General features: G+C 47.4%; 1 protein-coding gene across 1 annotated transcript in view; it reads left to right on the top strand.

Moving 5' to 3' along the window:
• The window catches only part of LOC121872413 (ribosome-releasing factor 2, mitochondrial-like), a gene marked incomplete at its 5' end in the record, with an annotated part of 28,358 nt that extends 22,674 nt beyond the window's left edge, over positions 1 to 5,684 (top strand). The window contains 5 exon segments of the mRNA XM_042375154.1: positions 1,731 to 1,877; positions 3,987 to 4,160; positions 4,768 to 4,827; positions 4,992 to 5,060; positions 5,378 to 5,684. Coding sequence (XP_042231088.1) covers positions 1,731 to 1,877; positions 3,987 to 4,157 — 318 coding nt within the window.
• Between the last annotated feature and the right edge of the window lie 7,850 nt (positions 5,685 to 13,534).

Genomic DNA, 13,534 nt, shown 5'->3' with positions numbered 1-13,534 from the left:
CACAGTTTACACCACACACCATTCAGGCAACTTTCTGAAACCTCTTCCCAATGTTGTCAATTGCTTGAAGAATGTTGAAGCCACGCTAATAATCTCGGATCGTTGGTTTATTTTCTCTGTGTAGCTTTGAGCAGCTGGGCCATGGTACGGCGTAAATAATACGCCTTGAATGTGGTGATGACGCCTTGGTCCATAGGCTGCATCAGTGCTGTCGTGTTGGGAGTCAGTAATACAACTTTTACACAGTCATGCAAGTCGTTGAGATTGGGAGGATGAGCTGGAGCATTGTCAAGGATCAGAAGAATTTTGAAGTCCAGGTTCTCCTTGGCACAGTATTCCTTCAGTGCAGGGACGGAGTACACGTTTAACCACTGGCTAAATATGGCGCCGGTTATCCATGCCTTCTTGTTTGCTTTGAAGATGACAGGAAGGTGATCCTTAGAGTAACCTTTCAAGGCCCGTGGGTTAGCAGTGCGAGAAATCAACATTGGCTTCAGCTTGAAATCTCCCACAGCTTTCGCGCCAAACAGCAGCGTCAAGCGGTCTTTTCCCGCTTTAAAACCTGGCGTTCTTTTCTCCTCCTTGGAGATATAGGTCCTCTCCGGCATCCTCTTCCAAAAGAGACCAGTCTCATCCACATTGAAGACTTGCTTCGGTGAGTAGCCTCCTTGCTGGATAATGTTTTTTTAATTCTGGCGGGAATGAATCGGCAGCAACCATATCTGAACTGGCAGCTTCACCAGTCATCTTAATATTGTGGAAGTTATAACGACGCTTAAGACGTTGAAACCAGCCTTGGCTGGCCGTAAAGGTCTCTTCCTTCGATCCTTCACCCTCTGTTTCCTTTATGTCGTCAAACAAGGATCTGGCCTTATGCTGGATAACCATAAGGCTCACAGGGGCATTGTGTTGATTCTGGTCCTCCATCCACATTGCCAGCATCATTTCCACCTTCTCTATCACAGTGCTTCTAGTACGAGTTGTTTTAGTTGTACTGAGAGTAGTACCACTTCCAGTGCTAACCTTAATCTTGTCAGCGTTGGTCCGGATAGTACGCACCGTTGTGGGGGTTAGACCAAGCACAGCGGCTATGACCACAACACGTTCCCATTTTTCAAATCGTGTTAATACATCCATTTTCGTAGCCGGGGTAATGGGCTTATGTTGCCTCTTCACTACATCAGTAGTACTTGATGGGTGCTTGGAAGTCCTTTCAAATGGTTAGAGTAAAATTTTTAGAGCAAAAGCATCTAAGTACACATGAATGATGCGATGTCGTAACAGAGACTGGCTCGGCGTCGCTTGGGGACGCTGTGACGTTCCGTGAGTGAGAGCGCGGGCCGAGCCGAGAGAGCGTAGCGCGGCCAGACAAGAGCGGGTGATGCGCCGTAGAAAGTAGTCATGACGACGCAAAACGACGTTGTATCGAATCACCAGGACGATAAACAAATTTTTTGCATCTAAAGCTTAGCGACGTAGTACCGAAACAACGTTAAGCGGGACGCCATTAAGCGAGGACTTACTGTATTTCATGAGTTTCACCTCTCAGCTTACATAGTTTCAGGTAAGGCAGATCACGGTGTCTGCTCAGTTACTCTCCCTCGACTTAGCAGATGCATTCTGTTCTAGCGAGAGAGTTTTGAGTCGGTTTGCTCTTGGTGTTGTAGGCTGGAGTGCACTGTTATTTGTATGTATCAATAAAAATATGACTAAGAATAAAACTGTTTCAGATAATGCAAAAAACCCAGTGTGAACTCCTTGAACCTGTCATGGAGGTGGAGGTGGTGACGAGTGAAGAGCACACCTCCTCTGTTCTTGCCGACATCTCCCGCAGAAGAGGAAATGTTCTCAAGGTCTCACATCGTCAGGATATGAGGGTGAGACTCCTGGACGTCTGTTGTACTCACCATGACTCTTAGCATCTTAGAAAATATTTAAATAAATACATTTGTACTCTTGAAACACATTATCCTTAAGGTAGATAACTAAACACTGTAGAATAAGTAACACTATGGCCAGTTTTGGTGTAACTTTTCTAAACAGTTAAGACAGTGAGTCCCAGCCAGAGATGTGTCAACTAGAGAGACTTGGGTGAAGTTTAAAGGTTACACTCTTAACCAGACTCTCATGGCCTGGAGTACAGCAGTGTATCTTTGTCTTATACTTTTGGCCTTCTTTAACCTGTATAGGAGAGAGAGAGAGAGAGAGAGAGAGAGAGAGAGAGAGAGAGAGAGAGAGAGAGAGAGAGAGAGAGAGAGGAGAGGAGAGAGAGAGAGAGAGAGAGAGAGAGAGAGAGAGAGAGAGAGAGAGAGAGAGGAGAGAGAGGAGAGAGAGAGAGAGAGAGAGAGAGAGAGAGAGAGAGAGAGAGAGAGAGAGAGAGAGAGAGAGAGAGAGAGAGAGAGAGAGAGAGAGAGAGAGAGAGAGAGAGAGAGAGAGAGAGAGGAGAGAGAGGGAGAGAGAGAGAGAGAGAGAGAGAGAGAGAGAGAGAGAGAGAGAGAGAGAGAGAGAGAGAGAGAGAGAGAGAGAGAGAGAGAGAGAGAGAGAGAGAGAGAGAGAGAGAGAGAGAGAGAGAGAGAGAGAGAGAGAGGAGAGAGAGAGAGAGAGAGAGAGAGAGAGAGAGAGAGAGAGAGAGAGAGAGAGAGAGAGAGAGAGAGAGAGAGAGAGAGAGAGAGAGAGAGAGAGAGAGAGAGAGAGAGAGAGAGAGAGAGAGAGGAGAGAGAGAGAGAGAGAGAGAGAGAGAGAGAGAGAGAGAGAGAGAGAGAGAGAGAGAGAGAGAGAGAGAGAGAGAGAGAGAGAGAGAGAGAGAGAGAGAGAGAGAGAGAGAGAGAGAGAGAGAGAGAGAGAGAGAGAGAGAGAGAGAGAGAGAGAGAGAGAGAGAGAGAGAGAGAGAGAGAGAGAGAGAGAGAGAGAGAGAGAGAGAGAGAGAGAGAGAGAGAGAGAGAGAGAGAGAGAGAGAGAGAGAGAGAGAGAGAGAGAGAGAGAGAGAGAGAGAGAGAGAGAGAGAGAGAGAGAGAGACCAAACTCTCTCTAGTGTCTCAGATGTTAATGGTTGCCAAGTTGGATCCATTTGAGGGGACAGGGGAGGAGGTCTAGGTGATTCTTTGCCAAGTTTCTTCAATGGAAAAAATGGGAATTCATTTGATGCCCCGGTGACTGTTTCATCACTTTCAAAATGGTACAGCCACCTGCACCCACACCTGGTACAGTACACTGGCTGGCACATTTTGTGAGAGGAAGCTCACAATAGTAGCCAGACTAAGAATTCCACAGAGTCATCACATCCCATGAAATGCACCAGCCACTGTAGTACCAGGTGGCAGTACATCTTGCTGTAAAATCCAGGAAGTTGTAGGAAGCTTTTTCTGTGGGTCATTCAGATAGATGTTGTGTGTTGCTACAGTTAGTAGTTCTGAGACTATTGAACAGTAGTCTTTTAGAATGAGGTTTAGGGGACATATTTTACATTGACTCCAAAATGGCAGTTGTCTTCACCAGTACAATGAATGCATCCTAACAGTTACCTGCATGTTTGGGCATCATCATCATCATCATTATTATCATCATGGTAAGTCACTATTATCATCATCATCATCATTAACAACAATAATTTACGTCAATTTTCCATTCTTGCTTGAGTCAGCCATAATGTTACCATACGTGATAAAGGTTTATATTGCATTAAGTGTTTTCCTGGGGACGTTATACATCAAGTTGGATCCAGAATCTTTGTCTTAAATTCTTTCCCTGGAAGTTTATTCTTTGGATGGGTGACAAGAGAGTCTGTCTTAGCTGCTGGCTCAGGTCACACTCCACTGTAATGTACTGTAGTGGGAAATGGCTTGTGAGATTAACAAATGTCTGTCATAACTGTGGACAAAATAATTGAGAAATTTATTGTCAAACTTTTACCCATTTTAGATTGGTAAATTAATGCCCGAGTTGCCTTTATTATTTGGTACTTTATTGTGCTCCACCCACCCCACCAGGTAGTGACCTTAGAGTGTCCACTAGCAGAGCTGATGGGTTACTCCACAGTCCTCCGCACTCTTACCTCGGGTACAGCAACCTTCGCGATGGAACTCTCCGACTACAGACCGATGAGTCCTCAGGACCAGGCAGCAGCAATAGAGGCTGTCACAGGATTTGCTCCATTGTAGAAGGTAATTCAGTCTGTGCTTGTTCTTCAGAGTTGTTTAACAATATATAAAGTCTTCATTAACATTATTTGTCAATTTCTCTGCAAGGCAACGAATTTATAATGTATTGTATGCAGAACCTCATTCACTATACTGTACATGCTGCTTTATATATACAAATTCCTGATACAAATGAAGATTTACAGATAATGTTATTTTTGTTTGCATTTGTTAATATCACTGGTGGCATTGTTGCCATGTTGACTCATCACTGTAGCCACGTCCACTAGACAAATAAGCCCGGTATTATTTTTATTTATTACAGTACAGAATATAATTGCATTCTTAACAGTCACTGAAACACTTGATGTACAGTCCACCATTTTGCTGAAATATCACATCTAAAAACAATAAGTATTAAAGTTAACAATAGTTATTTACAGTGTACTTACACTGTAGTAGATGAATGTTGAGATTATTGTAGCCGACGAGTCTTGATGAACCTTGAGTTGGAGGACAAAGGGGGCCGCTAAGGGGGCCGCTTAAACTTACTTTACTGTAGTTTCACTTATATTTTTCTGCACAATTACACTTAAAACTAGCATTTATTACTTTGTTTAATCACTGCCAGAATCGAGGATGTGAGGTGGCAGATTGGGGGTTGCCACCAGTTCTAACTCGGAGGTGTAGGGTGAGTGATGGCAAACCCAAGTCCAACCAATGGGAGTGTCCGAGTTATGGAAGTCCGACTTAGGGTTCTTACTGTACTGTACTTCTGGATAAATTATGCCAACAGAACTTAATTATCTAAGACTTACATCAAGAAACTGCCATGGCATTTTATGTTCTTTTCAGGTAAGGTGAACTGTAAGAACAAAATGAAGATATAAAAGGAGCTAGGAGTAAATTATGGAAGAGAACTCAGTAAGTGAACAGGTTAAGAAGTTGTGTGGTAATCTACCATAAAGGTGTTTTGACCATATAGGATCAAGTTCTCAGGAAAGTAAAGCTAAATGTGAGGAAGATATGATTGTGAATGTAATGTTTTCTTTATCACAAATACTGACTATTACTTCTACATCACTTTTTCTCTTTTTGCTTTAAATCTCATGGACAGCTTCCCTAATTTACACAGTAAGTGAACTCAAGTCTCAACGGGCTCTCTACATCACATTAATATTTAACACGTGGTCTGAGCGTGTCAGTTAGTTTTTGTGAGTGAGTTTAATGTTTTATTGCAGCTGTGACTACTAGCTACCTGTTGCCTCTAGAGCCACAGTGGGACATCTTCAAGTTGGTTGGTGCATCTGTGGATGATCTCAGGAAGTGCCTGACAGTTTACCTCCGGCTTCACCTCTCACCTTGGGACAGAACAATGTGCACATCTCCATAACTTTGTCCTTTTTATCATTATGGAGCCTAGATTGTGGTGTTGCCAAAACAAAACATAAGCTTTTAGATGGACTTTGTATATAATAAATGTAAAGATATACTGTACAGTGAAGTGCAGAGAACCATAAGTAAGATATTAAAGATATTTATAATAAACGTTTTATTCTTCTATAGAGGGATAGATGCCTAGTAGTATGCTGAGTCACCATTACTCCCACACCACCACCCTCCAACATCACCACTCTCCAACACCACCACTCTCCCTCCAACACACCACCACTCTCCAACACCACCACTCTCCCTCCAACACACCACCACTCTCCAACACCACCACTCTCCCTCCAACACACACCACTCTCCTCCAACACACCACCACTCTCCCTCCAACACACCACCACTCTCCAACACCACCACTCTCCCTCCAACACACCACCACTCTCCAACACCACCACTCTCCCTCCAACACAACACCACTCTGTAACCGCCCCCTTCATCACCCAAGCTACACTGCCCCCAGGGACCACTAGAACAGGTCACTCACAACACCTGGGGGACCACTATAACAGGTCACTCACAACACCTGGGGGACCACTATAACAGGTCACTCACAACACCTGGGGGACCACTAGAACAGGTCACTCACAACACCTGGGGACCACTTCAGAACAGGTCACTCTACAACACCTGGGGACCACTTCAGAACAGGTCACTCATAACACCTGGGGACTACTAGAACAGGTCACCACAACACCTGGGACCACTGAACAGGTCACTCACAACACCTGGGGACCACTAGAACAGGAATAACACAACACCTGGGGGACCACTCAGAACAGGTCACTCACAACACCTGGGGGACCACTAGAACAATCACCCACAACACCTGAGTGGACCCAACAGGTCACTCACAACACCTTGAGACCACTACAAACAGGTCACTACAACACCTGGGACCACTTTAACAGGTCACGCAGAACACCTGAGGGACTACTATAACAGGTCACTACAATTATCTGAGGACCACCAACAGGTCACTCACAACACCTGGGACCACTAGAACAGGTCACCACAACACCTGGGGACCAACAAACAGGTCACTTCATAACACCTGAGGGACCACCTCATAGCCAGTCACCACAACACCTGAGGGACCACCATAACAGGTCACTTACAACACCTGAGGACCACCATAACAGGTCACTCACAACACCTGGGGACCACTATAACAGGTCACCACAACACCTGAGGGACCACCATAACAGCCACTACAACACCTGGGAGGGACCACTGCAGCTCACTTCAACACCTGAGGGACCACTATAACAGGTCACTCACAACACCTGAGGGACTACCTGCTAACAGGTCACTGACAAATGGGGACCACTATAACAGGTCACTCACAACACCTGAGGGACCACTATAACAGGTCACTGAAAACACCTGAGGGACCACCATAACAGGTCACTCCCAACACCTGAGGGACCACCATAATAGGTCACTCACAACACCTGAGGAACCACTATAACAGGTCACTCACAACACCTGGGAACCACTATAACAAGTCACTCACAACACCTGAGGGACTACTATAACAGGTCACTCACAACACCTGGAGGGACTACTATAACAGGTCACTCACAACACCTGGGAACCACTATAACAGGTCACTACAACACCTGGGAACCACTATAACAGGTCACCACAACACCTGAGGGACCACTATAACAAGTCACTCACAACACCTGGGAACCACTATAACAAGTCCTCACAACACCTGGAGGGACCACCTATAACAAGTCACTCACAACACCTGAGGGACCACTATAACAGGTCACTACAACACCTGGGGAACCACTATAACAGGTCACTCACAAATACCTGGGAACCACTATAACAGGTCACTACAACACCTGGAGGGACCACTATAACAGGTCACTCACAACACCTGACCACCTGGGAACCACTATAACAGGTCACTCACAACACCTGAGGGACTACTATAACAGGTCACTCACAACACCTGGGAACCACTATAACAGGTCACTCACAACACCTGGGAACCACTATAACAGGTCACTCACAACACCTGAGGGACCACTATAACAAGTCACTCACAACACCTGGGAACCACTATAACAAGTCAGTCAAGTCTCACAACACCTGAGGGACCACTATAACAAGTCAGGAGGGACCACTCAGGTCACTCACAACACCTGAGGGACCACTATAACAGGTCACTCACAACACCTGGGAACCACTATAACAAGTCACTCACAACACCTGAGGGACCACTATAACAGGTCACTCACAACACCTGAGGGACCACTATAACAGGTCACTCACAACACCTGAGGGACCACTATAACAAGTCACTCACAACACCTGAGGGACCACTATAACAGGTCACTCACAACACCTGAGGGACCACTATAACAGGTCACTCACAACACCTGAGGGACCACTATAACAGGTCACTCACAAGGTATCTCACTCTTGATGGTCGTTACGGGAGACTGATCATCTAGATATTGTCGGGTGTATCTACAGATCCCCAAACTGTGGCCCACTAAATCAAAGGAACTTCAGAGCCTTGATAGACAGCGCGGCGATGCTCAACCCTAGCCACCTCCTTATCATAGTGGATTTCAACTATGGTGACATCGACTGGAGAAACGAGTCCACCCTAAATGACTTGAATAACCCCGCTACTCTTTTTGTAGAAACTCTGAGAGATAATTTTCTGTCCCAACATGTTAGAGACCCGACACATTACAGAGGGGAACAAACACCCAAGCCACTAGACCTCATCCTAACAAACAAGGAGGGTATGGTGGCCAAACTGGAACACTGCCCCAGTTGGCACCAGTCACCATATAGTGTTGTCATTTAGATTTAACTGTTACCTAGTTCAGGATAAGGCCAGACCAAGGTGCAAATATTACAAGGGAAATTACAATGGGTTGAGGGAAGAGATGAGAAGTATCAACTGGCCTGACTCATTAAGGTACAAGAACGCAGACACTACGCTGAATATCATAACTAGTAAAGTGACCCATTTGATCGATAAATATATACCCAAGACCAAACCCAGTGCTTGTAGAAATACGAGGGGATCCCTACACATGAACCATGCGGCGGTCGAAAGGGTTAAGAAAACCCAGAAATTCAAGACGTGGGTTGGGTTAAACGATGAGCAGGACAGGAGGATGTATGCAAGAGCCAGAAACCAAGCAAAGGCAGAGTGTAGAAGGGCTGAAAAGGAGTTCCAGAGGCTGGTTGCTAGCGAGATCAAGTCAAACCCAAAGGTGTTTTACCACTAAGCAAAGTCGAAAATAAAAACGCGAGTAGGAGTGTCAGACCTGAGGCTTGAAGATGGTAGTTACGCAGATTCTGACCAGGATAAAGCTGAGGCATTGAACAGCTTCGTTTCCTCGGTGTTCACAAGAGAGGATGCAATTAACCTTCCTGCGTTTGAGGACAGAAGGTTCGACACAGCACTGACCCACATTGTGTTCAGAAAAGAGGGTATTAAAAATATTGTCCAGGCTAAAGGTCCATAAGGGTCCCAGCCCTGACATGGTGCATCCTAGAGTGCTAAGAGAGTTGTGCAACGAGCTTGCCGAGCCCCTGAAGATCCTGTTTTGTAAATGCCTGGAAAAACAAAAGGTCCCCAGTGAATGGAAAGTGGCTTATGTGAGTCCTATCTTCAAGAAGGACGATCGTCACTCCACGAACAACTATAGACCGGTGAGCCTGACCAGCATAATATGTAAGGTACTTGAGAGTATTATCAGAGATGACGCAATGGAAAATCTACTATGGAACAATCTTGTTAAAGATTGCCAACACGGTTTTATGCCGGGGCGCTCCTGCTTAACACAATTGCTCAAGGTATTGGATATTTGGACCCATATTCTGGAACGGGATGGTAATATCGATAATATTTACCTAGATTTCGCCAAGGCTTTCAACAGTGTACCCCATGAAAGGCTGAAAATCAAACTGGAAGAGTACGATATTCGGGGAAATGTCCTAGCGTGGATAGAAGACTTTCTACATGACCGCAAGCAGTGTGTGGTGATTAATGGCACGAAATCATCATCCGTACCTGTCACAAGCAGGGTACCACAGGGCAGTGTATTGGGCCCACTGTTGTTTGTTTGTTTCATAAATGACATGCCTGACGTTGTACACTCCTCCATACAAATGTTTGCCGATGACGCCAAGTTATTTGGGGAAATCGAGAACCATGCGGACTGTGAAGAGCTGCAGAAGGATCTCTGAGGGCTTCAAGAATGGTCGAAGAAATGGCTGCTGAGAGTCAACGTTAGGAAGTGTAAGAGGATGCACCTGGGGCGTACCAGCGGTAAGGAGGCGTATCATATGCCCCAACGGGATGAAGAAACTGCACTATTTGAGAATGTGAGAAGGACCTAGGTGTGTATGTTGACAATGAGCTGAAGTTCTCAGACCATTGTGAGAAGAAGGTAAATCAGGCAAATAAATTATTGGGTCTTATAAGAAGGCCGTTCAGATATCTAGATGGTCCGTCCCTCATAACGATCTTCAAGAGTGAAGTGCTTCCCCATCTGGAGTACTGTCACCCCGTCTGGTCCCAGAGATATGCTAGAGGCTGTCAGTTGGTTGAAAATGTTCTAAGGAGGGCCACCAGACTGGTGCCTGTACTTTGGCACCTGAACTACCCTGAGAGATTGGAGCGCCTGAACTTGCCTAGCTGATACTACAGACGGGCAAGGGGCGACCTAATTGAGGTGTATAAGCATCTCAAGGGGCACTACACAGTCGAGTGTCCTTACTTGGAGCTGGCGGACGCTCGCCCCACATGGGGTCTGTAGTGGCTCCTCTTCCCTACAACTTCCAACTGAGCTCCGGCCGCACGCCGACCAGCCAATCAGCGTACAGCCAGCTACGCCGAGAGACTAGGTCTATGCAGAGGACGTAGGGGTACGATCGCCGACCTAGTCTCGACCATCAACCTCCAGTTCAGGATCAGAGCGTTTCACACCTTACGCTTGAGCCGCTGTGATTGGTCCTCTCGCTACGCGCACCCCAAATCCTGATCCTGGTAAATTGTATAAATACGGCCACGCCTGCCCAGGGAGGACATTCTACACTCAGCTACTGGACCAGCAACATCTCTCACAGCTCCTCACCTAGTCACTCCTAAGCACTGCGCTGTACAAACAATATATATACAGAAAGCGCATCGTGAGTTTCTGTCCTACCTCATTCCTGAGTGGCTACATCTACATGTACGTACGTTTGTGTGCCCATACAACTAAAGAGAATTGACAACTGGCCACTTACAGTACGCTACAATTGGTGACCCCTGGAGCCGTGAATACCACACTCCTTTCTGCTGCCTTACTACTAGAGCTGAGAAGATCGTCCTGCCTGCTGCCAGCCTAGGCCAACCGCCTACCTGCACCACCCACTACTCCACAACGACACCATCTCACGACCGTAAGGTTTATAACGCATTAGTCTGTTCTCCCTACTGGCGGTGTGAGTGACCCACATCACAGCTGGAGAGCAACTATTGTCTGATATTCCAAACGTGGTTTGAGCTCTTTTGCCTATTCTCCTATTTTTCTTTTGTTTTTTTAGTTCTGGCCGAAGGACCTGCACCCTAAAAAAGTGTATTCGTCCCGAAGTCCCCCCCCGCAAGTGTTCACCTCCCTCCCAGGAGATTGTGAACACGGAAGGGGGTCGGAACAAGCACCCATCCCTCATCCTTCCCTAACAGGTGCGATATACTCCCGCAAGAATGGACGGACGGATCTCTCTACCAACCTTCAACCACAACGTAGAGGACTGGTTAGTTCATGTCGAAGCAGCTCTCATCGGCTCTACAGCTACAGACGGGCAAAAGTACGGCGCCCTGCTCTGCTCCTTGCCCACTGAAGTCGCCACACAAGTCTCACAGACCATCTCCAACCCTCCAGAGAACAACAAATTCGCCACTCTGCGGGATGCCTTAAAAACGCATTACCAACGGACCCGCTCCAATCTCCTGCAGAACCTATCTTCCATCTCCCTTGGAAACTCAACTCCGGGATTTCTCTGGGAAGAGATGTGCAGGTTGAACTCCCGGTACACAGACAGACTTCCTGACTCTATCCTGCGCCAGCTTCACACACAAAAGCTACCCACAGAAGTACGCAACATCCTGTCCGCAGTAGATTACTCTACGACACCAGAAATATATGCAACCGCGGCAGACAGAATTTTCAACGAGTGCGCTGCTGCACCCCTTGCTGCCACGGTCACACCAGTACCTACATTCGAACTTGTAAGCCGGGTCAACACCCCTCAGCCGAGCAATACCTCACAAGATATCAAGGACCTGTTACAAACCTTGAACCGCAGGATGGACACCATTGAGCAGTTCTGCTCCTCCTTACCCGCCGCTGTGCCAGTTCCTGACTCACGCACCACGCCCTACAAGTTCCGACGCACAGCAGCCAGCCCCCAGCACAACAAATATACCCTCTGCTGGTATCACCAGACTTTCGGCCGCAATGCTCGAAACTGTGAGCCCTATTGCACCTATTCGGGAAGCGGCAACACCGGAGGCTGGTAGACGCCTCAGCCTCTGTCCCTTCAGGCGTCTCATTACTGCACGTCACCGACCGCACCTCTGGCAAGAAGTTCCTCATCGACACAGGTTCATCGGTCAGCCTCATCCCTCCCTCACTACATGACCTGTTCTCTGCCAACGGTACCTCCATCGCCTCCTACGGCGTACTCACCCTCGCCTTAGACCTCGGTCTGCCCAAGACTCTGCGTTGGTTATTCGTGATAGCAGACATGTCTCAACCCATCCTTGGTTTCGACTTCCTCACCTTCCACAAGCTCGGCGTCAAACCAAGTCATCTATGCCTCATCCATGAGCCTACAGCACGCAAGATCCAGGGTTTTCGTGCCAGACACACCGACACTATCACCTGTCTTGCGCCTTCCAACGAGTTCTCCTCCCTGCTCGACGAATTCAAGGAGCTTTTCTCACCCCGAGTCTCCCTACCCCCACCACCTATACATCGGGAATTTTCCACCACATCGAAACCAAAGGACCACCAGTCTTTTCACGCCCTCGCCGCCTGCGCCCTGAGCTCCTGAACACAGCCAAAGTAGAATTCAACAAACTACTGCAAGACGGCATCATTCGCCCTTCAAGGAGTCCCTGGGCATCGCCTCTTCACATGGTTCCTAAGCAAACACCCGGCGAGTGGAGGGTGTGTGGCGACTACAGAGCCCTGAATCTCGTCACCAAACCTGACAGGTACCCTATTCCGCATGTCCAGGACTTTCACCACAAACTTCATGGCAAGACTATCTTCTCGAAGATCGACTTGGAGCGTGCCTTCCACCAGATCCCAGTAGCACCGGCAGATACCCAGAAGACAGCCATCACCACTCCGTTTGGACTCTTCGAGTACACTTTCATGAGTTTTGGCTTACGCAATGCAGCACAGACTTTCCAGAGGTACATGGACCATATGCTTCGCGACCTCGATTTTGTCACCGTCTACATTGACGACATCCTCGTCGCATCTTCGACGCCTGCCGAGCACCACCACCACCTACAACTCCTTCTCCAACGCCTGCAGAACAACAACATGAAAGTTCATCCTGCTAAGTGCGTCTTTGGAACCTCGGCCATCGATTTCCTCGGTCACAGAGTCTCGCCCAGTGGCATACAACCCCTACCACAGAAGATAACTGCGATTAAGGAGTTCCCCAAACCTGAAACGGCGAAGAAACTCCGAGAATTCCTGGGTTTAGTCAACTACTACCACCGCTTCATTGACAAAGCTGTCACCGTCCTAGCCCCCCTACACGACCTTCTCAAGGGACGCCCAAAGAAGTCTCACAAGTCTCTCGTGTGGACTCAAGAGGCTGCCACGGCATTCACCACTATCAAACAGCACATTACACGCCTCACCCTCCTGGCCCACCCCGCACCTAACGCCCGGACCACTCTC

Source organism: Homarus americanus, unplaced genomic scaffold (genome assembly GCF_018991925.1).
Source record: "Homarus americanus isolate GMGI-L3 unplaced genomic scaffold, GMGI_Hamer_2.0 scaffold60469, whole genome shotgun sequence".
NCBI lineage: Eukaryota > Metazoa > Arthropoda > Malacostraca > Decapoda > Nephropidae > Homarus > Homarus americanus.
The sequence above is the reverse complement of the archived record's forward strand: the minus strand, read 5'-3'. Positions and strand labels throughout refer to the sequence as shown.